Genomic DNA, 25,000 nt, shown 5'->3' with positions numbered 1-25,000 from the left:
TGTGTGTGTGTGTGTGTGTGTGTGTGTCTACTCAGCTACAATCCCCAGGGTTCACTACTTGGTGCCTTTTGTGACACAAATAATCTATGTTTAAGGTCCAAGTATGAACTTTACACCCACCTTTACTGCTCCTCAAACTGGATCTACTTTCTTTTAGAGCTTTATTCTAACTCCAGCACTCCCTCTTAACCTTTACCTCAACCTAAGCTACCCCAAAGACGAGGAGACGGGTCAGGCATTTAGATTTGATCTGAGGAATAAACCCAGCCTTCTGTGGTTTTCCAGGATTTATTCGAATCGGCTCTCTAACTCCAGCCGTCTCGACGAAAGTGCATGTACGGATCGGTGAAAGCGAAAGATGGAGACAATCGTCCTTTTATCAAGGAGATAACAAGATAATTCCTACCATGTTAAACAGGTAGCCCTGAAGCCATAGTGCACCATTAATGACAAGCGTGTCATGGAGTGGGAGGGGATTTGAATAAGTACCTGCTCGGCTATTGTTTACTTTGTGAGAACCCCGCGAGACTGAAGACACACTGTCGCCTTGCGTTACCTGCTGTCTGTCGAGTGATTGATCATTGTGTGGAAAAGCGGATGGTCCTGGACTACGTTGAAGCAAATACGCTGACTGAAATATGCTTCTCTCTTTCTCTCTCTCTCTGTCTCCATGTCTCATACAAGTACAAACACCTCTTGACACCCTTTATTACCCAGAAACAAGCCCCGGAGGTTGAGGCTAAAACATTGCGAATATAGGAAAATTGAGCCGCTTTGAAGTGGAGTGTTTTTGATAACTACTTGGTATGCTTCCTGAAGGATAACCTGTAGGCTTGGCTTCCTCAAAACCCTAATCCCTTTGATTAGGTGCCAGACCAGATAGCTTTCTTTCTCTCTTTCTTTATCTCTCTTTCTCGCTTTTAGGCTCTCTGTTTCTGCTCCCCTCCTCTCTGAAGGCCTCGCCTGCTTACACCTCCTCATCTCCGCTTTGAAAGCACTTCTCTATAAACTCTCAGTGTGTACACTCAGACCTAGTTAAGACAATCAAAACCCTCTTAGAAGTTTTTTTTTTTTTGCTGATACCGAGCAGAGCAGAGCAGACCTCCGCACAGTAAGCCTCTCATTCCTGTTCGGGGTCACGCTGGCCTTGTGCTCTCATTTACTCCTCACTGCTTTTTGGGATGACTCATTGCTTGGCCGTGCATGTGTGTGTGCGTGTGTGTGTTTACCTCTGCCTGGCATCACCAGCGTCACCTTTGCCAGGCCGCAGTGAACCCTCAGGCTTACCCTAGCTCAACCAGAGGTCTCATTGGCACAACAGGGTCATAATGATGATGCCAGAGGATCCGGGATAAGGCCTCCAGTTCAGTTCAAATTGGCCTGGAAGCTTTTAGAAAGAGAAGCGCACGGATCCGGGGCCAGCCGTAACCTCGTGGCAGACTTGCAGAAACAGCAAACAGCCATCGGGTTACTTAATCACCTCTAATAGCCATCGGCTTTGCTGCTTGAGCTGCTTGCTCCTGACAAACACACACACATGCAAAGACACAGCAGTCAAAGTCTGCTAAAGCTGCCTTGGTCCGGTTCAATGCCAGAACAAACACCAAACTTCTGCACACACCATCGGCCAAACACCAGACCCAAACTTCACGAACTTATTATTATTATTATTATTATTATTATTATTATTATTATTATTAAGAAAACAGTACAATATGCAATGCTATTACTAGTACTTATATACTATTATTACTATTATTACTACTACTACTAAAACTTAATATGCAACGTAATAATATATAAACATATTAATAATTTATAATAATAATAATAAGAAGAAGAAGAAGAAGAAGAAGAAGAAGAAGAAGAAATTTAGATTTAGTTACTGTGTGGTTATACAGTTTTTATTATCATAGAAATAAATGTTTTATAAATTAGTTAAAAATATTTACCCCAGTCATAAGTAAAAATGAAATTTTATTTATTTATTTATTTATTCTTTTTTTTTTTTGCCAATTAACTAAATGGTCATTTATTCACATTTTACACCTCTCCTTTGCTCTAAAAGCTTTCTCTTCCAATCTTGTTTCTGTTACTCAGGATCTTTCCCTTCGGTTTTATATCCACACAAATTCCCACAATCTCACACCAGCCAGCTCTTAATTTGACCTGTTTGTATATAACCCTTAGTTTTCCGATCCTTACTGACAGCATGTGCCAAAGATTTGCTTTATTGAATTTTAACAATAAAGGAAAAAATACCCTTGTGCCAGTATCTGCCAGATTTATTTAGATTTAATTGTTTTTATGGAATATGTCATAACAGAGTTCGGTACCGTACCCTGCGTACCCTTCGGCCTTTAAAAAAGCCACAAATTTGAGAACGGGCTCCCACCTTTTTTTATAATCGCTCTCTGCAGCAGCTGTTTGCCAGGTTGTGAGGAAAGATTGTTCCTTTTTCTTTTAAACATGAGAAAATAAGAAGGATTTGAGTTAAATACATTTTTGCCTGTATCTTTCCCAAGCATCAGATTTACTGACAGAAATGTAAATCTATGGAGCTTTTAGCTTATGTTAGTACATTATCTTTTGTTATTTCTTATGAATCCTACCCAAAGAAAGATGCTCTCTCTAGATGGTTTTTCCTTGTGTTGTTTGCTTTAACCTAAACCAGGGATACGGGGTCTCGAGTTACGGTGCCTTCATGCACACTGAAAACAGTATAAGAGATCGCAGCTGGGCCTAAAACGTGTGTTGTGTGTTGGTCGTTTCTTTCCAACAAGCAGCAAAACAAAAAGGCAGCTGAAGCGAAAAATCACGCTCGATCCATTCGGACGGTGCGAGACTATTAATGCTGCCATGAATCTGTAATCTTTGCTCAAAGGAGGGTCAACAAGTCCAGAATTCTTGTAACAAAGTGGAAATAAAGGTTGTGGCCTCGGGCATTGACTATCAACTTGTCATGTTGCTGAAGTTTCAAACATGGTTAGTGAGGTCAACTTGGACAAATGTATGCACACAATTTGTTTTTCCCAGGTATGCCTCAAAATTCTCTGTTGGGACCATTTATGTATTTATTATCTTTTAATTAAAACATTATGAATTAAGCAAGAAATGTTAAGCATGTGCAAAAACTTTATAAATGTGTTCTAACAAGCTGCTAATTTTGGTCATTATAAGTATATGTTTGTTGGTACTCGTTTAATTCGTGGCTATGAAAAGCACACAGTTGGATGTTCATGCACTTAGGCTACTAACTTTCTTTTCTTTATGACGTTCACAAGTTGATTTTAAATTATGTGCTTTTGCTAGCTTAAAATTGTAAAATTTATGTTTGGTTTCATTGCATCAGAATACCTCATTGTGTGAAAAACTTTAATTAGCGTGGATTGCTGTAGTTCCTCGTCAGGTCACATTGCAATTTTAGCATTACTTTTTTTTTTAATTGATTAGCATGGCAGTATACACTAGGCTCACCTTGGTATTGTAGGTTATGCTAATCATGATCATGGTGTTGGAAAACCTCACATTCAGTATGTATATATAAAATATATACATACTGAATGTGTGTCTGGGCGTGTGTTGTTGATTGAAGGGCTTGGAGGTGTGTATAAGCATGTGTCATGGCCTTTAATGGTCTCTTATGCTGCAGTCCCACCCTGTGCTTGTGTAGCTTAGCACTAAAGCTAAAGCCTTGCCCCCAGCAGCCTGAGAGCTCAGCGAGCTTTGATAGCCATGACTGGATTTACGAAGGCCGTCCAAACCGGCCCGTGCCGTGATTGCTTTGAATTTTTTTTTTGAAGGCATCTTGCAAAGCTTGTTGACGGTAGCAATGCCCCAGAAGCTTTGTGCGTCTGTGCTCCGAGTGCGCATCTCGCGGGCGTTCGGGAAAAGAGTCGAGCTAATTGGCGTGTACACGAGAGGAGCAGAGTAACCCAGAGCCATGCTAATACGGCTAAGTTGCTGTAATCGCTGCGACTTCTGACGAAACTTTCGAACAGTGTGCAGACCTGTTCAGTTATGGTGAAATGTTTGTCAGAAGTGACCCGGTGATCCCTGTTAATCATCTAAATGAGTATTTTTATTTTTTTTTGGATGGTCATAATTCATCTCTGCGTGTGGATGCCTCCATATATTAATGCGTGTACGTTCCTGGGTTTCACCTTGTCTCACCTCGTCTTTCATAAAACAATCCCGAACATGAGCGGAAACAAATCGCAGTAGCATTGCTCGAGCGTTTTCTGAGTTGAGTAAGCCAGAGATGAGATAAGGCAGCTGGGCCTGACTCAATCCACCCTTCCCTCAAGGCCTGTCAGGGGGAAGAGCGCGGGGGAGGGGAGAGGAGTCGAGGGGGTCGGGGGATGGGAGATGGGGGGTGATTTGTTAGAGTCAGTAGTTTAGCTACAAATCTAGACCTGTGTGTGAAAGATTTTGGCTTTTTCATATCGCATTTATCTTCCTGCTTTTCTCTACATTACCATGTCACCATGTGTAAATGTCAATCGCTGCCTCGCTTTTGTACGCGCCATACGTCTGAAATCAAGAAAAAAACATTTAAGGAGCATTTAGCAAGACTTGTACTTAATAGCTTTGTCCTGTGAAATGTAAATTGGTACCATCTAAATATATATATAATATACTGACATATTTATCTGCACATTTTTTCTACTATTTGCATTTCTGGTAAATGACATTTCATTGCTATGTACTAAAGACATTAAAGATCTGTCCGTCTGTCAGTCTGTTTAGACACGTCCGATCACATCACAACATACTCTAGGCTAGGAGTGGAGCACAATGCAGATATCTGTATCAGTTCTGTTTTCCACATATCTTTATCTGGATTCAGATTTACACCCAAAGTGTCTGTGGCCTAAAACGTAAAGGAATCCGTTTTCTTTGCTTCTTGTCTTTTTTTTTTTTTTTCTGCTACTCTCTGAAAACACAGAGAAAGAAAAACACAGATGTTAAAACGTCCGACTTAAACACAAATATTACATGTAACCTGCATTAAAAAAAAAAAACATTGCCTTTCTTTACTCAGTGTGATTTTTAGATGCTTGAATGAGGTAAAGTTAACCTGACCCCATCACACAGTATTAACATTTGTAATTACAAATAAAATCTCACAAGGATGTTACACTATTATTTATTTATTTATTTAGTTTACATGTTTACTTTTTCAGTATTCTAGCATAGTTCCTCATCTTCAGCTCCACTGCTCGAGTTCTTAACTGGTCTCCACAAGAGAAAAAAAAAATACTTTGATTTTGTATTCGTGTGTTAATTTAGTCCATTATTTCATTCTGTATCATGTGTGTAACGAGCGGCGGGCAGGCATGGATAGTGCACATACACACCTCCGACGCACACTCATCTACACACTACACACACTCACTCATCTGATCTATCTAGAGCTGAAAGTCGAGAAACACACACACACACTGTTAGAAATGGACGGACGTCTCGGTTTATTTTCAATTGCAGTTAACAATTTTTCATGGTTGTGGCGAAAATAATCCGCCGGTGGCTCACAGGTCTGGCGGTCTTTCGTTTTCTTTTTTTTTTTCTTTTCTTTTTCTCTTAGAGCCAAATGGGGTTCTGTGCTTCTCCAAACACGGCAGGCATTAGACTCGGCTCCGGTTACAGAGCTGCCTTTTAATGAGAGACCGAATCAAAGAAAGGAAAAAATGAAGATAACCGTGCATGAATAAAATGCAACGTGCGGTTTAGCTGCTCACGCTCACATCTTTCTCTCTCTCTCTCTCTCTCTCTCTCTCTTTCTTTTTCAGAAATGTGTTAAATCTTCAGAGAATGCAACGGTTGTCATAGAGTTGAATCAGAACTATAGCATTAACAGATCGAAGGCCAGCCTCTTGACTGCGTTTTCTTGTTGTGGATTTTATTTCCACATTTCGCAAATTGGAAATATTCCGTTCAGCTTCTTTTTTGGAAATATTGACGAGGCCTTCGGACCTCCTTCCTGCATTTTTCTGTTTAAAAGGTTTACATGACTTTTAGGTCGATGGAACGTATGCAGGTCTTTATCCAGGTCTCCAGGGTTTGATTTTTAAAGACTTGTTTTAGGAAAAAGGAAAAAAAAAGTCGCGTTTTTCTTTCTCTTTTTTTTTTCTTCCTAATTTGTACACATTTTCAGTTTGAAACCTTTTTTTTTTTTTTAAATGTATGTATGTTTGTTTATTTATTCTAAAGATGTTTTTGTATTACAATTTAAAATTATTTTTAAAATATTTGTGAGAAACAAAATTGACATATATATATTATATATATATATATATATATATATATATATATATATATATATATATATATATATATATATATATATATATATATATATATTATAATTGATATTTGATGTATTTTTATACATATCCTTCTCCAAAGGAAAAAAAAAATAATTTTTTTAATTTAAGCAAAAACACACACACACACACACAGACGCACACAAATTATGACAACAAATGGATGACGCATATTAGCACCATATCCATGACTCCATTACTCTTCTGCTCACTGATGCGTCTCAATCCACTTTAATTTCTTTTATCACTTTATTTTTGTCTGTTATGTAGAAATTGATTGATTCTGATGTTGGGAAAGTTTAGGGAAAAAAAGTCACTGAGTTTCTTTTACATTTGTGTGTACTGTAGAACTCCTCACACACACACACACACACACACACACACACACACACAGTACTGGTGTCTCATGCAGAGCTCATCATGTCCTTTTCCTGATTAATGCAGATGCTCAGGTCCTGTAAACTCTCCAGCTATTTTTTTTTCTTTCTAGCTCTTCTATGTTTCTCTTTGTGTTTATAGTTGGAAGATGAAAAGATGGCAGGTGTGTCTTTTTCCTCTAAAGTAAGCGATCGTCGAGCGGTTTATACATCCACTTCCTGTCGCGATGATTATTGGATGTGTTGAATCAGATTTGGAACATTCTCCACCACAGGCATTTTGGAATATAAAAGACATGCTCTTGCTCCTTGGGGTTAGTGATAGTCACACACACACACACCCACACACACACCTCTAGATGCTACAGAGTTGTCATATAGTGCTCATTATCTTCATGTTATTAGATTGCGCTTTATTGGCTGCCATAACTGTCAGGAAAAAGTGCCCTCGGATCTCTGACAAACAGGATCTATCAGTCCTCATTACTGTAACACACACACACACACACACATGCACTTATCTGTTGGAAGGTTAGTTTATTGGCAAGTAGCATAAGGAATAAGGGCTTAGCTTATTTTAATAGGAGGCTGTAATGACAGATCAATGTGTTACCATTCACTATTCCACACCATCTGCAGGCACACGCACACACACACACGCATACACACACACACGCGCACACAGGTGTACGGCTCAGCGCCGTGGGCAACAGGCCCAAGGCAGGGCGGAGGCTTAGCAGGCCACTGAGTTACAACCTGTATGTCAGATATAGATCAGTCCAGCGCTGTTAAAGACGCTTAATGAAATATGTTCTCATGAAGCCGTCCTCTGTTCTGCCGAGGGCGCCCGCCATACACACACACACACACACACACACACACACACACACACACCTCTCCACCCTACTTTCCCATCATTCCGGGCCTGTTCTGGATTGCACTCTCTCCATCAGCCCTGCAGCTCCGACATGCTCAGGCCCACATTCTGTGCATCGTGAATGACGGTGCGCTCGCTGTTACGCCACATCAACATTAGCGTGGACTAATTTAGCTCACCGCTGCGGTTTTTCTGGAAGCCGCCTCGCTCACATCTGTGTCAGGACTGTTATTAAAAGATGAGATAAGGACGGTTAAGGGGTGGCGGAGAATGAAGGGGGGGTGGAGGAGGAGGAGGAGGACTGTTAGTTTAGCGTTAGGGAGGGTGTCTGACTCACTCTCGCTCTCTCTCTCTCTCTTCTCTTGCTTCCATCTGTCATATCTCTGAGGCAATTTAGCACTGGCTCCTTTTCATTATCGTGTCCCTGAAGTTTGTAGAAAATCCACACCAAAGCCGGCGCTGACGAGCGAAGACGACTCGCTTGAACGAATCACGTGAAAATCTACACCGTTACCGTGTGAGCCAGATGTACGCGTGTCTTTTCTACCAAAAGAATTTACTAGGCAAACAAATAAAGTTTCTCAGTCGCCAGAAGAGAGACCCATAAGTGAGAGAGCCAACGTTTCAGAAGGTCATTGGTTTTAACGGTGAAAGCCATAACCTTCTAAAAACTGTTGGAAAAAACAAGCATTTTTCATATAACTCTTTCTGGAAGCTGGATTAGGTGAATATACAGCGTTCTGCAGGAAACACCAGGCTTTTGGAGGGAAAAAGCTGCTACACATCTGGTTTAGTTGAGCCGCAGACACGGAAAAAAACCCCCAAAAAACGATTTCATACGTGTACTTTTAGTGTCTAAGCGTAGAATAAATATAGCTAACTGATTTCAACTCTATACCTGTGTAATGTTTGTCAAACATACACTGAAATGGTTTATTTCACATTAATGAACTCAAAACAGTCTAAATTTACCACTTGGGAACATGAAATATTGTCAGGACAAGGGCAGTGGGGTAGTTTACTGGTGACTGAGTGGGGTAGTTGTGAGGTTAGACTGCTGATTGGAAGATAAATATATAAATATACCATAAAGAGTAAGTGTAATGACTGTGAAACGAAATGGCTTGGAATTGAGGGAAAGATGAAAGAGGGCGGTGCTTTCAGATAAACAGTTCATTTTGTAGTTAATCGGTCTGATTGTCTGTCTATCTGTCTGTCTGTGTGTCTAGCTGTTTGTCTGTGTGTCTGGGTGTGTGTGTGTGTCTGTCTGTCTGTCTGTCTGTCTCTCTGTCTGTGTGTCTGGATGTGTGTGTCTGTCTGTCTGTCTGACTGTGTGTCTGTCTGTCTGTGTGTGTGTCTTTCTGTCCGTCTGTCTTTCTGACTCTGTGTCTGTTTGTGTCTGTCTGTGTTTGTGTGTGTGTGTCTGTCTGTCTGTCCGTATGCATGTGTGCCTGTCTGTATGTTTGTCTGTCTGTCTGTCTGTGTGTCTGTCTGTCTGTCTGTATGTTTGTCTGTCTGTCTGTATGCATGTGTGTTTGCCTGTCTGTCTGTCTGTTTGTCTGTTTGTCTGTCTGTCTGTCTTTACATTGTGCATAAAGTAGTAAAAATGTTGTCTGTTTTGTTCAGTAGAAATAATAGTAGGAAAGTGAATAATTTCAGGAAACACACACTCGCTCTACTGTATGTTTCTATAAATCAGTGCTTTTCTTAACGAAATGGTTCCTGTCTTGTTTTTAACGCAGCATCGGCATCAGATCGGTGTCCTGTCTCATTTTCCCAAAATCTGCTATCTCGTTTCGGCACCGGAACACATCATCTGCCCCATTTTTGCAAATGCTTTTCAGAGCTTTTACATCCATGACTGGGCAAACGTGTGCAGCTTAAACAAACGCCTTCGTGATCACCGCAGTGGGAAATTCCAGCCATGAGCTCAAACATAAACAAAGACAAACAAAACATACACGTATATACTGTATATAACATCTGAGTGACTCTTGAAGAACGCTGACATGTATATCTCCATGGCAACGTTTCAATTACATATATAGTTGTATAGAGTTTTTTTTAGTGAACAAATACATACTTAAATAGGAGGTTTTCTTTTGTCTCAGGGCGTGTTATGAACCTTATGGGATAAACAAAGACCATAACGATTATCACGACAGTAAATAAAGCGATCAAACTGTACTTTACCTTCTTGCTCTTGTGGTACCACCGAACCTAAAATCTTTTAAACCTTTAGAATGTATCTTTTACCTGAAGAATTGCTTTAGACACTGTATGACTATATGGTCAGGGTCACAGAGGATTTAATTAGGCTACAAGTTTGTTTGTTTGTATTCGGGAAAATACCACAAATTTGTTTGAAACGTGTGTAGGCATGTACGAAAAAAACAACAAAAAAAAACATCATCTAGTTAAAAAGCAGTTGTACTCGAGTGACGTAGAGATTTGTTCAGCTACAATGCGGATATTGCTGAAATTCCTCAATTATTATTATTATTATTATTATTATTATTATTATTATTATTATTATTATTATTCATGTTTTCCCAGGACATAGTGGTAGAATTTATGAAGCCACGCCCACTTTGAGTTTATTTCTGTTTTGTCCTTGTGCATACAGTACGAGTAGGAAAAATCGTACAAACAGACGCATGCTGACGCAGATATTTCTGTCTCTCAGGGATTTTGCGATCGTACAAATGAACGCGAAATTCGAAGGAGCTTGCAATTTTTTTCAAAATTAGCACAGATTTTTTTGAAAGTTTCGGGCCGAGGCGTGACGTGACAGGTTTCTTCACAAAACCTATTTTTCATTGTACGTGTGTAAAGCTACCATAGAATTCCATTCCATGCGTCTTTACTGGTGGGAGATTAAAAGGATTAAAATCATTTTGATTTTTTTTTTTTTTTTTTTTTTTAGAGTATAAAAATATATAGAGAAAAATACCTAGCTATAGATATATACTGTAGTACAGATAGATACACACACAGATATTCACTCATAGGCTGACACAAGCACACACACCCAAACTCCTCTCACAGCAGGTGATTAATTGTATTCAGGCTTGATTGTGACATGCTCAGCACAGCTCTTAATGGCCCGGGATAATTGTAGTGGATTGTGATTGCAGCTTCAAACTTCAGTAATACACTATGTCCAACATCAATCTTCATCCTCAAAGCCTGCAATTTAGACTAAAGCTTCATTTACGACAGTACAGCAGTAACTCTCCGACCCTGATTTAGGCAATTAGGTGTGTGTGTGTGTGTGTGTGTGTGTGTGTGTGTATGAGATGTCAAATATAGACAGGTTAGGGCAAGGTTGGAACATTATTACTGCGTAGTGCTGCGGGTTATGAAAAATAATTAGAGACGTATGTGTGGGTGGGTTAGTAAGTGTGTATTTTAGGGCAAAAAAATTATATCAAAAACGTTTTGAAGTCACATATTACAGTATTGTTTTTTTTTTCTTCCCCTCTCAGCATTCATTATGCACCTTTTCTTTTAATTCCGCTTCAAATGAAGACCGTTACTCGTAATTTATTATTATTTTTTTTTTGCAAGCTGTTATTAAGCAAAATAGCAATAATAAAAAAAAAGCCTCAAATAAGTAAGGCATTAAAAATCTAAAGAGAGGATTAATGAGAAAATAATGGGAGCCAAATGATTGTCAGGTTTCAGTGGCAGGTATTAAAGTGCGTCAGTGGAAGTCAGAAGCTGCTCCGGTTCCGTCTATTAGGTTAAAAGAATGCAGGAGAGAATGACGAAGGTTCGAGGTTTTAATTGCTTTTCTTTGTTTATTTTTATTGAGTTTATTTTGTTTGGCTTCTCAGACTCACCCCATTGCCCTCCCTACCCCTTTACATCTTAAACTTTATTAAAAAAAATAAATAGTTGAACCGATCCCAGCGCTCACGGGAAGTGCTTAAAGAACTTTTCTAGCACTTTGTCAAAACCTCTGAAATAAAGAATGTAACTGTTAAAGAAGCAGAGAACAGGCAGAAAATGTGAAAGAGAGAGAGAGAGAGAGAAAGAGAGAGAGAGAGAGAGAGAGAGAGAGAGAGAGAGAGAGAGAGAGAATTGAGAGAAGGATAGCTGGATGTCAGGAAGAAATAAAGGAATGGAAGGAAGGAAAGGAAAGTAAGGAAGTAAAAGAAGGAAGGAAGGATGGAAGAGCAGGTATCTGTGTGTCTGTGTGTGTCTGTGTGTGTGTGTGTACAGCAGAACTCTGTGTATAACAGCTGTGTGTGTGTGCGTGCATGTGTGTGTATCTCAGGATTCTGTGTATATCAGGTGTGTGTGTGTGTGTACAGCAAAGCTCTTTGTATAACAGGTGTGTGTGTACAGCAGAACCCTGTGTATAACAGGCGTGTGTGTACAGCAGAACCCTGTGTATAACAGGCATGTGTGTAGAGCAGAACCATGTGTATAACAGGTGTGTGTGTGTACAGAAGAACCCTGTGTATAACAGGCGTATGTGTAGAGCAGAACTCTGTATAACAGGTGTGTGTGTAGAGCAGAACTCTGTATAACAGGCGTATGTGTAGAGCAGAACTCTGTATAACAGGCGTATGTGTAGAGCAGAACTCTGTATAACAGGTGTGTGTGTAGAGCAGAACTCTGTATAACAGGTGTGTGTGTAGAGCAGAACTCTGTATAACAGGTGTGTGTGTAGAGCAGAACTCTGTATAACAGGTGTGTGTAGAGCAGAACTCTGTATAACAAGCGTGTGTGTAGAGCAGAACTCTGTATAACAGGTGTGTGTAGAGCAGAACCATGTGTATAACAGGTGTGTGTGTAAAGGAATGGAAGGAAGGAAAGGAAAGTAAGGAAGTAAAAGAAGGAAGGAAGGATGGAAGAGCAGGTATCTGTGTGTGTGTGTGTGTGTCTGTTTCTGTGTGTGTGTGTGTACAGCAGAACTCTGTGTATAACAGCTGTGTGTGTGTGCGTGCATGTGTGTGTATCTCAGGATTCTGTGTATATCAGGTGTGTGTGTGTGTGTACAGCAAAGCTCTTTGTATAACAGGTGTGTGTGTACAGCAGAACCCTGTGTATAACAGGCGTGTGTGTACAGCAGAACCCTGTGTATAACAGGCATGTGTGTAGAGCAGAACCATGTGTATAACAGGTGTGTGTGTGTACAGAAGAACCCTGTGTATAACAGGCGTATGTGTAGAGCAGAACTCTGTATAACAGGTGTGTGTGTAGAGCAGAACTCTGTATAACAGGTGTGTGTGTAGAGCAGAACTCTGTATAACAGGCGTATGTGTAGAGCAGAACTCTGTATAACAGGTGTGTGTGTAGAGCAGAACTCTGTATAACAGGTGTGTGTGTAGAGCAGAACTCTGTATAACATTTGTGTGTGTAGAGCAGAACTCTGTATAACAGGTGTGTGTGTAGAGCAGAACTCTGTATAACATTTGTGTGTGTGTAGAGCAGAACTCTGTATAACAGGTGTGTGTAGAGCAGAACTCTGTATAACAGGCGTATGTGTAGAGCAGAACTCTGTATAACAGGAGCGTGTGTAGAGCAGAACTCTGTATAACATTTGTGTGTGTGTAGAGCAGAACTCTGTATAACATTTGTGTGTGTAGAGCAGAACTCTGTATAACATTTGTGTGTGTAGAGCAGAACTCTGTATAACATTTGTGTGTGTGTGTAGAGCAGAACTCTGTATAACAGGTGTGTGTGTAGAGCAGAACTCTGTATAACAGGTGTGTGTGTAGAGCAGAACTCTGTATAACAGGTGTGTGTGTAGAGCAGAACTCTGTATAACATTTGTGTGTGTGTAGAGCAGAACTCTGTATAACAGGTGTGTGTGTAGAGCAGAACTCTGTATAACATTTGTGTGTGTAGAGCAGAACCCTGTGTATAACAGGTGTGTGTAGAGCAGAACTCTGTATACCATTTGTTTGTGTGTAGAGCAGAACTCTGTATAATAGGTGTGTGTGTAGAGCAGAACTCTGTAACGTGTGTGTGTGTGTGTAGAGCAGGACTCTGTATAATAGGTGTGTGTGTGTAGAGCAGAACTCTGTATAATAGGTGTGTGTGTAGAGCAGAACTCTGTATAATAGGTGTGTGTGTGTAGAGCAGAACTCTGTATAACAGGTGTGTGTGTAGAGCAGAACCCTGTGTATAACAGGTGTGTGTGTAGAGCAGAACTCTGTATAACAGGTGTGTGTGTAGAGCAGAACTTTTTATACCATTTGTTTGTGTGTAGAGCAGAACTCTGTATAACAGGTGTGTGTGTAGAGCAGAACTCTGTAACATTTGTGTGTGTGTAGAGCAGAACGCTGTATAACAGGTGTGTGTAGAGCAGAACTTTATGCATGCATGCATACAAGCAGTTAGAAAGCATACACAAGCGAACAGGTAAAAATAAATAAAAGCAGAAATCTCAGCTTTGCCTCAGCGGCAGAACTAAACAAACGGTGCGTGTTTCAGGGGGAGAACATTAACTGTAACGGCTCTTGATGTGCCGGCGTGGAGACTGCTGTCAGCATGGCTAATAAACACTTCATTTAGTTTTAATGGTGCTGGCGTCTCTCAGCAGCCTTCAGAAGCCTCCTTTATTTGGGTCATTTGCGTCTTTTCCTTGAGGAGCACCCCGGGGACGTGGGATCCGTCCACATCGGCGAGTTTCAATCCGAGGGGGAAATTAATAGGGCTATCTCTGGAAAATAAATAAGTGATGGGCATTATGCTGACAACAAGCCCTCCGAGCTTATTAAGAGACTGTAACATGGAGGGAGAGAGAGAAGAAGGGTAAAAAAAGAAAAATATCTATTTTTAACATTACATTATATCACTGTGTTTCTTCTCCTTCTTTCCTTTAGCTTTCTTTTCTTAGTCTCTCGGTTTCACAGAGAGCGATTGTAAACACGGTAATTACGGTTTGTGTGCCAGTTAATTATTGGGTATGCTTTCAGCCCCAGGGGGCATTTGCGTGTATGTTTGTGCTGATAAAACGTTCTACTCATCAGCAGCACTCCGATAGTGGTGCGGCCCCCTTTTCCAGAGTGGACTGCAGGGAGCCAATCCCACGAGGCCTCTCAGTCCAAGGACCAATTAGTATTAAGCGGAATTAATCTAAACGCAACACTGCCCTCGGAGCAGGTCTTCTCGAGGTGAAGAGGAATTAAGCGAGCTGGGAAATTGCTAGACTCTTTAAGGCTGTGCCGCCTTCTGCTGTAGATAGAAAGGAGACTCGTTTGGCGCTCGGCAGCCAGTGGAACTTAAGCTCTTGATTGATAGTATATTGCCAGGATGCTTGAGTTTAGGAACTATTACGCTTTAAATTTCTTGTAAATTACAATTTGTAGGTGCAGAAAAACAAATCTTTGTTTTGGTGAACTATATTTTTTATACATGTCTCTAGGTGTGATTTATTAATTTTTATTTATTTTTTTCTTTATTTGCTAAAATATACTGACTTGTGTAGCTAAAATGTCCTCACTTTCATAGCTAAAAATGCTCTGATATTCCTAGCTAAAATCCCATTATTTTTGTAGCTGAAAAATTGTGTAGTTGAAATACCCTGAGATTTGTAGCTAAAATTTCCTCCATTGTTAGCTGAATTTCTTCAAAATCTGTAGCTAACATATACTATACTAAAATATTTTGACTCTTGTCGCTGAAATATTTGACATTTGTCGAATTTTTTTTCTGGCATTCATAATAAAATCCAGATAAAATACTTTGACTATTACAGATAAAATTCTCTTACTTTTGTAGCTAAAATATTCATTACTAGCCACAATACTATGACTTGGGTAGATAACACTTGACTTTTGTAGCTAAAATAATTTAGCTTTTAATTTTTTTATATTTTTTTTTATTTTTGTTTTATTTATTTATTTATTTATTTATTTTTTTGTTGAATGGGATTCCAACAACAGAAACAGAGTTATTAGAAATTACAAATAAAATATTTGGTTATTCTATGTTGTCACCAATATAGTATGTTGTCACCATTTTGATGTTCATTTGTAAATTATAAATATTATAACATTTCTGAAGTAAATTTCACACTCAGATCGACCGATGCTACTTGCTTTACCTAGTAAAGATCATACAAGTTAAGAAATTCAAGACAGCACTAGTATTAAAAGAATTTTCCTCACAGCATTTTGTCTGGAACAGACTTTACACAATGACTAACTATCAAACATGCGTTCACTTCGAGCTACTAACTGTAGACGCAAATGCCATTTGGTTTGTGTTAGATTTGTAAATATCTTTGAAAAAAAGATTTGTACATTTTTTTTTCTTCAAAGATCACATGAGAATAGTGTTAAAATTTAACACCCCCATCCGTCTGAAAGTTTGAAGTTATATATGAATACTTTTATTGAACGTATCAGTCAGAGACGCTCTTTGAAAAGGTTCATTTGTGTGCATTTTTTGTTCTGGCCCTGCTGCTTCTTCCCTCAGGCAGGACTGTGGGTTTGCACTCCGTCTCCCTCTATTGATTTTGAGTTGAATGTGCCTCCATTAGGGTGCTGCAGGGTGTGTGTGTGTGTGTGTGTGTGTGTGTGTGTTTTCCCCCTGGCGATAGTTCACCATCGATCAGCTCTGACTGGGAGAAGAAGTCAGACCAGGGTTAATATCGCCTGGTCTCACATACGATTATGCTACATTAGCCTGCTAGCGGTCAAACCTTGCAGGAGGGGGGTGGTCATGCTAAGCTAATTAGCACTTGCTTATCATATTGGTGATGACAGGAATTCACTGCTGTTCATTGATCTCTCGTTTTTTTTCTTCATTTTGGAGCACTTTTCATGGGTTGCAGGTTTGTTGCACTCGATAGTCTCTTGTTCTCAATAGAATTTGTACACGTTCCACTTCCAGGAAACGATTAGCACTAGCAGGGCCCTAATGCTGCGCTAATATGCTAAGTAGACCCACATAGATGCCTACTCAAGGAAAATTTAATACTACAAGCCTGGATCCAAATACCGCATTTGGGAGTTGATTCTTTAAAGTGCTAAAAGTGAGACGCTTGCGTTTTTTTTTTTTTTTTTTCCCCGTTTTTTTTTCTTCTACTACTACTACTACTTTTTTTTTTGCCTTTGAGCCATGTGTATGAACATCAATAGTGTTTGAAGCAGGTCAGAATCTGTTTAGAAAGAGCAACCCCCGCATGCGTGTGTGTACAATCTTCTAGAAGAATCCGGGACTGGGGTTTTTATAGAATATGACAGCTGTTGAGATGTGTTTGAAGATACTTCAGCAGGAGTGGCAGGTTGTGTGTGTGTGTGTGTGTGTGTGTGTGTGTGTGTGTGTGTGTGTGTGTGGTAAAAAGCAAGCCTTTTATGCTACCGAGACAGAAGTGTGACAGAGCCGCTCCACATCTGAAAGGCCGCTAGTTCTCTAGGATACACACAGCCTTCTTAGCGAGCACAAAGAACCGATGCTAATTTAGCTTTAGCAATTATAGAGCTGCTGCTGCGTTGCAGTCACACACCTTTGTCTCTCAGTCACCGTGAAAACACTGATCCGCTTGTCACCACGCACGTGATCCTGTAGCACCCTGCGCTCTGTTTCCTAGCTGTGTGTCAGTCGCTTGTTCTCACCTGTACAAACTTGTGTGTGTTATTTAAAAAACACATACTGATTGTTAGCGGGAAGTTTGAAATATCTGAAAGGAAATTGTTTAAAAATGGATTTAAAAAATAAAAGTAAAAAGAAAATTCAAGGAATTGCCTGAAGTAACCCAAATGTATTTTTTTAAATACATTATTTATTTATTTTTTATTAATGGTGTTTGTTTATGTTTACATGTATAGAAGCAAAAAAAAAAAGTCAGCAAGACAGAAAGTTCAGTGGAAAATGGATGAATTCACTTTTTTAATAAAAGTTTAATATTTCAAATCTGAATTTAATTAATTAATATGTTTATTCATTTCATTATGATTTTATATAAATATCAATTTAATTATTTTGGCTTTTCATTTTTTTCATAAAATAAAATTAGCCAATTACTGTTTCTTTTTCCTCAAAAAAATGCCTGCGTTTCGTCTGCAAAAAGCCGTAAATGTAAACGTAAATGTAATAAAAATAGATTTATAACTTTCTTTGAGTGCAGAAAGTTAACATGCAGCCTGCAGGATGATCAGGTGCAAACGAACACGAAACGAGCTTATGTAGACTTTTACATACTTTTCGGAGAGAAACGAGCTCACAGGCAGCTTAAGTACATGTTGCTGCATTGTTACAAATCTGTGCTGTGATTTACTGCCATCACTCATGAGCTCTGGCCTCCGGGGCCTAACCGGGTCATCAGGACACACTGAACAGGTTCCACAATAAATATCTTTCCAAATGGTACAAATTATATACATTGACTGTTATTGAAAGTCTTGTGATTTGTACTTTGTGAGATCTTCAGCTCCCCTGTCACGTTCTTTCTCTCATGCGCCCAGCCCATCACATTCCTCACGGTAATTTACGGTATGGCCGCCAGCACTTTTGCTCCATTCCAGGGCCTGGATGGAAGCTGATAGAGCTGCGTTGTTGAGCAATGTTGAAGCTAGCGCTTAATTAAAGATAGAAATGAAGAAAGACTGGAATCTGTATTGGAGGGAACAGAGGAGCCGTGTCATACTTAACCCTCCATGATGGCTCACTGTATAGAGAATGAGAGAGAAGAAATGGAGACGTTTTCTTCTGAATAGTGAGGTCAAGCAGTTCCTGTGAATTTGTGACTCAAATTTATTTAGCACTTGAAGAAATAACTTTGCAGGATCTTTTTTTTCTTTTTTTTTCAAAAAAAAATTCATTGATTTTTCAAGATTAACTTCAAGAGCAAGACAAACATCTTTACAGCTGCTATAGTGTAAGTGAAAACAGGAACTCAGTTATTTTCATGATGTTCCATGACATTAAAAGTAAATATAAACAGATCGAACTGTACGATGCATCAACAAATCTTGGTTGTATAAGAGTTTTTAGGGTTAATTCTCACTATATGACGGCAAAACGACAGCAGGACGTCATTGCCATATATTTAGTCTCTGAGTGTGATTTGTTGATGTTTATTAAATGTTGTTGCCCTAGTGCTTCTGCTCCTTAGAGCTTCTAGTGGTCCTTCTGGTGAGTGACAGAATCTGTTTATAGATATCTCAGGGGCTAATTGTGTAACAAAGCGTTTATTTATTTATTTATTTATTTCTTTGTTTGTTTGTTTGTTTGTTTATTTAATAAATCCTCCATTCTTCCATCTCTCCCCATTGCTTGTGTCGTTGTTTGTTTCCCAAACTTATGAGTCCTTTTCAAATTGCTGTTGACACTGTGGAGAAGCAGCTAATGATGGTGTGTAATGGCTTCTGATGACAAACTCCATGCTTGAAGAACCATGTAATCTCTCCACAATTAATAAAAGTACGTCCTGTTTTTTTTTTCTTCCTCACACACACACACACGCACACCCTCCTTCTTCCCTGCTTGCTTTTCTCTCTAACCAGATGCCAGTAAATGACTGGAATATCATTGCTGTCACCGGTAAAAAATGAAGAGCCAGGCCGTTAACAAAAGCGAGAGGTGCGTGGAGGCCCAGATGTGCCGTTCTCGCTACGTTAGCGTCGCAATAGATGCGCTGCACAGCATCTGTAGCAAGGGAGTTGTAATTACCACAGTGAGCCCCAGCAGTCTGTTTACAAGGATACACTCTGTGTGTGGGCGTGTGTGTGTGTGTGTGTGTGTGTGTGTGTGTGTGTGTGTGTGTGTGTGTGTGAGAGTGTGTGTTTTTGTCTTTTGTGTCAAGTCCAAAAGCCTGGCATCGAGAATGCTTTTGTTTTGAATGACTTTTATATTATTGGCAATATCATCCATCCATCCATCCATCCATCCATCCATCCATCCATCCATCCATCCATCCATCCATCCATCTTCTTTACTGCTTATCCTACACAGGGTCACAGGGAACATGGGGTCTATCCCAGGGGACTGAGGGAACAAGGCAAGGGACCCCATGGACAGGGGCACAATCACACATATACTCAGACACTACGGACAATTTAGAAAGGCCAATCAACCTAAAATGCTGACTTTTGACTGGAAGAGGAAACCGGAGACCTGGGAGTAAACCCCTGATGAACGGGGAAAAGCAACCTCTAGTACACCGTGTGGAGGTGGGAATGAACCCCCAACTACGAAGGTGTGAGGCAGACATGCTAACACTAAGCCGTTGTGCCTATCTACAGTATTATATGAATTCTTCGGTACTTGGCGTTCAATCGAATTTATCGAAGCGTCGTCTCAAAATGTGTTTCGCTGGACAGGATACGACTTAGACAAAGCTGAGTTTTTAAGGATTTAAGCAGTCAAAATATTGAATTTTTTTGTTTGAATGTTCGAAAGGCAAAGATTTTGAAGAACACGTCTGAATATGTGAAACCGATGACTTTTAAAGCGAGTCGACTCTTTTAAATTCACGTGAATCATTTCATTTAAAACGGAATACGCTGTTTAGCTAATTTACTGTTAGCTAATTTACTAATATGTTGTCATGACTACCAAAGTTTTTCTTGTTCGTGTATATATATATATGTATATATATATATATATATATATATATATATATATATATATATATATATATATATATATATCGCTTTTCTCTCTTTTTTTTTTCTTCCACACGGTTATCGATCCAGAAGCCAGCACGCAATTAAACCTGTTTCGCAGATAATTCCTCCATCTTGGCTTATTTTTATAAGTAAATGAGAAATTTTCCATGCTTTGTGTAAGTTTTGATAGGAGCTATCAGTGTGTAGTTGCCTTTGCCATTGATTTGATTAAGGGCATTATGCATTGTCTAATGAGTTTTACACTTGGCTGGGTGAAAAAGAATTACCGGAGCAATTTTTGACCCAGAAATCTTTGCTCCCACCTGCTCTTCATCTCCCCCAAACTCACAACTCTAACACCTCACCAACCATCTTCCTTTTCTTCCTTTCCTCTCCATCCCTTCTTCTGGCTCGTGGCAAATAAACCAGCTCCAGTGTTAAAACAAATAGCAGATCAATGAGACAGATCGAGTTTAGTTAGACACTTATTTGTTTTTTCCTCCTTCACATTGATTTTTTTTTCAGCACTTTTGCTTTCATTTCCATTTTTTTTTTTGCCGTGCCTGTGTAATAAACACGATGTTGTGACTATGAAAATTAGACTGCAAAGAAAAGCTTTAGAAATGTTTTTAACAATTTTCCGCATGACAATTTGCCCCCTAATTAAAGAGCAAGGGCACGATCGGGCAAACTTTTCTTATTCTTCTTATTTAGTTATTTATTTATTTATTTATTTATTTATTTATCTATCTTGTCGGGCGTCTCAGACCTGCCTGCGTTTGGAAACATCAGCATATAAAAGATGGGTTGAATATGTTGGGCAGAATATTGCCCTTCTCCTCCGTACCCAATCCGTCTTGCTTAGGGAGGCAATCTTAGGTGGAGTAGATATAAACTAATATTTGTGTATCACCTCAGCGAGACAATACAAAGACGGCGGTGATTTTTCATCTCTTTATGCATACAGAGGAAGCATGAAGGATTGCAGTTTAGGGCTTTTTTTTCTCCTCCTTTTGCGAGATTGGCGGCTAAAGCTGCGGTCGCCGTCGGCGCCCAGGGCCACTTCTGATGTCACGGCGAGCAGAGGAAGAGTGATGAGAGCATTATGCTCGCCTGTCACCCTGCTACGAGTTTCCTTCTGCCAGGCGTGCGTCAACACACACAAACACACATACACACACACACACACACACACACACACACACACACATTCATTCATATGTGCAAACCCAGATTAACACATACAGAGACACTTACTCTCATTCATATGCTCACGCTCTCACACACACACACACACACACACACACGCACACACTTGGTGCTATGACTGACAACCGGGCCTGACATAATTCTCTCTGTCATCTCTCTCTTCGGCCTCTTTATTGCCCCTGCTGTGGTTGAGCCTTAGGAGCAAGAGAGAGATAAATCTGTTATTTATAGCCTCCCCTTCTTCCTCCCTCCTTTTCTGCTTCTATCCCTCCCTCGCTCTCCGCTCCACTAACAGACCGTCTTATGGGGGTAATCTACCTGCGTTAGCCAGCTAGCCTATTCATCACCACGAGCAGGCCCAGAGGGGTCATGCCGCTCGTCTCTCGCCAGGGCACCGAGTCCGTGAAGCAAGCCGAGCGACTGAGGAAGAGCGAGCCGAGCTCCAGATCAAGCTGTGGACAAACACGAGGCAGCTCACAGCAATAAGGAGGCATTAGGTCTGGATTGACACACACACTCAGGGTCTACACTCCTGTGATTAGATCTCATATTAGCAGTTAGCGTGCGGCTAACACCTGAAACCCCTCCTGTGCACAGAGTAAGCTCTTAGACTTATTGAGTACACACCAATTGAGTGTTCACAGACTAAACTGTGTGTGTATGTGTGGTGTCTGTGTGTGTGTAGAGAGAGAGAGAGAGAGAGAGAGAGAGAGAGAGAGAGAGGGAGAGCGAGAACATACTAAGGTACAGGACACTGAGGTACTGATGCTAATATAAACTATAAAAGAATGAGCTTAGCATTCATTTCTCAGGTTTTTGTGTATGTGTGTTTGTTAGTGAGTGAGAGAGAGACACACAACAGATTCTGAAGTAATACTTTACAGAGATGCCAATTCTAAGGTCTGTAAACGTGTGTGTGTGTGTGTGTAAAGAGAGAGAATGAGAGAAGCTCTGAGGTAATACAGTACTTTACATTGATGCTAATTTGTAAACATTCCAATCTGGTTAAAATACAAAAAGTGTAAGTGTGTGTGTGTGTGTGTACGCGCCCATACTTCACCAGTCAATCACAATTCTCCTCACTGCATGAGCGAGAGAGAGAGAGAGAGAGAGAGAGAGAGAGAGAGATTTGTTCTCTCCCCTTGAAGGTGCTGGTGCTTTATTTTTTGTCTATTGCATCTCCTGTCAGCAAAGTCACATGTTTTTCGCCTCTCAATGTTTCTGTTTACTCTCTATATTTCTGTATTATCACCCTTTGCTCTTCTCATCACCTTTTTTCCTCCTTCCTCCTCCTCGGTATAGGTTCAGTAAGGGTTTATAAGGTGTATATATTTATCCACTCCATCTACCATTTGGGTTTCTTCCACTAAACATCTTCTCAGACTGAATAAATGGCCATGTGATCGTCTCTAAGATGAGATCAGGCTTCTCATCCCCTGCTCTCCTTGCCCAGATATATTGAGGCTCAACGGGCAACGAGCTGGTCATCACTCTCTACACTCGGGTAAATAGAGCAGCTCTATTTGATTCTTATTGCACCACGGTTCGAGCGATGAACCCCCGGGGGCCTCGCACTGCTCCAGAGGATGCCTACCTAACTGTCTGACTCATTAGACCCTATTAGATAAAGAAAATCACAGCAGGGCTTCAGGGCTCATGGGGTCTGACATGGACTTTCCTCACACATTTAATCCTCTTTTCTTATGCCTGTATATCCACATAACTATATATCAGCTCAGAAGAGTGAATAAAGGAATGAATTAATACGTGGATGAATGAATGAATGAATGAATTCAATCCTATTCAACCGTTTAAATATTACACCTATTCCTCACATATCGAGCATCAAATATATTGTATTTTTTTCTTCTGTATTATAAAATAACTAAAATAAAATGCATAAAATATGTATAACTTTTATTTATTTGTTTGTTTATTTGTTTGTTTGTTTTTTATTTATTAGAACTGCTAAACAGCCAATTTTACTTTGTATATATATACATAAAAAGTGTATATTTTAGCCAGTAGTATAAGTAAATATTGGTTTAAAAAAATTAAATAATTAAATATTATGGACTGATTTGTAAACAATTATTATTTGGTCCTATTTTTTTTTTTTTTTTTTTTTTTTTTTGGTCAAATTTAAAATTCTAGAAGTTTCTTCTCCCACTGTTGGAATTTCACACGACTCGCACGATTTCTAATGCACAATGATGTGGAATAGTGCGTAAGTACTCGGTTTAGGTCTCAGCGTATACTTTTTGGTCACAGGGGCACTGAATCGATCGGCTTCTGGTGAGAGTCGTGTTCATACTAAGATCTAGAAAAACCTCACAACCGAAGATTATCCTTTGCGATGTTCAGTTGTACCTGTGACAGAATTCAGAATGTTGTACAGTGTAAAGCGTAAACGAGAGACAGAGAGAGAGAGAGAGAGAGAGAGAGAGAGAGAGGACACAGATGTGTGATGTGTGTAAATTGTGTCAAGCATTCATCATTATGATTCACCAAAAGTAAATCTGTACAGTGCCATTTCTTTTTATGGTGTCTAAAGGGTGTGTGTGTGTGTGTGAGTGTGTGTGAGTGTGTGTGTGTGTGTGAGTGTGTGTGTGTGTGTGTGTGTGCTGACCCCACTTATCTTGTACTATGGTTGGTTATCTGATGACATGCTCAGGCCGATCTCACCGCAATCATAGAGCTCTCTCTCTTCTCTCTGTCTGTCTGTCCCTCTCACTCTCTCTCTTTCTCGCTGTCTTTCTCTCTCTTACTGTCACTCTTTTGCTCTCTCTCACTTTCACTCTCACTTTCTCTCTGTCTCTCTCTGTCTCTCTCTTTCTCTATCTCTCTCACTGTCTCTCTCTCTCTGTCTCTCTCTCTCTCTCTCTCACTGTCTCTCTCAATTTCACTCTCGCTCTCACTCTCCGCTATCTCTCTCTTTTTCTCTCTCTTGCTGTCTTTCTCTCTCTCACTGTCTCCTTCTCACTCTCGTTCTCTCTCTGTCGCTCTCTCTGTCTGTCTCTTGCTGTCTTTCTCACTTTCACTCTTGCTCTCTTTCCTTTTCTATCCATAGGGCGTAATGGTATTTTACGCTTTTTTAATACCAAAATAAGGATTTATGTCCAGGACATCAAAAGGCCATTTTCCACTCTCTCTCCTCTCTCTCTCTCTCTCTCTCTCTCTCTCTCTCTCTCTCTCTCTCTCTCTCTCTCTCTCTCTTTACCACAAATTGTAATACTGCACACAGTAAAGCGAGTATTGATGTGTCTGCAGCTCTGAAATCATTGTCCGCTATGAGCAGTGAAATCTCTGTTTGTTCTGTACACAGTGACTTCAGCACACTCAGATATATTCAGCTTTATAGATCCACAGTACAGATCTACAGATCTACAGATATACAGTACATCCAGTAATACCTGAGAAACTGTTCAGACTCCTGCTACACGAGTATTTAACAGCATTTTGTACCCAGGTTGATAATATGAGGAGAGATGAGGCGTAGGCTGAGTCAAGCAAGCTTACATTATTATAAGCTGAATATATTTTGACATAAACCTCCTGGGGGTTTGTTTATTATGTTTATTTGTAAGCTCTAGAAATTTGCAAGTGACAATAAGTTGGTTTTCAGCAGATAATAAC

At 39.9% G+C, this 25,000-nt stretch overlaps 1 protein-coding gene across 3 annotated transcripts in view; it reads left to right on the top strand.

Annotated features, from left to right (window-relative positions):
* Nucleotides 1-25,000, top strand: part of fto (FTO alpha-ketoglutarate dependent dioxygenase) — a 155,053-nt gene that overhangs the window by 89,735 nt on the left and 40,318 nt on the right. Inside the window, exon 9 of one of the 3 annotated variants that reach the window (XM_060859335.1) lies at nucleotides 21,660-21,882. The exons of the other annotated variants lie outside the window; for them this stretch is intronic. Coding sequence (XP_060715318.1) covers nucleotides 21,660-21,699 — 40 coding nt within the window. The 3' untranslated portion in view covers nucleotides 21,700-21,882. Of the gene's footprint in view, nucleotides 1-21,659; nucleotides 21,883-25,000 lie in introns of those variants that run through there. 3 annotated transcript variants of the gene reach the window in all.

This window comes from Tachysurus vachellii, chromosome 23, assembly GCF_030014155.1.
Source record: "Tachysurus vachellii isolate PV-2020 chromosome 23, HZAU_Pvac_v1, whole genome shotgun sequence".
NCBI classification, from domain to species: domain Eukaryota; kingdom Metazoa; phylum Chordata; class Actinopteri; order Siluriformes; family Bagridae; genus Tachysurus; species Tachysurus vachellii.
Note: the sequence above shows the minus strand (reverse complement) of the source record. Positions and strands in the feature narration are given on the sequence as shown.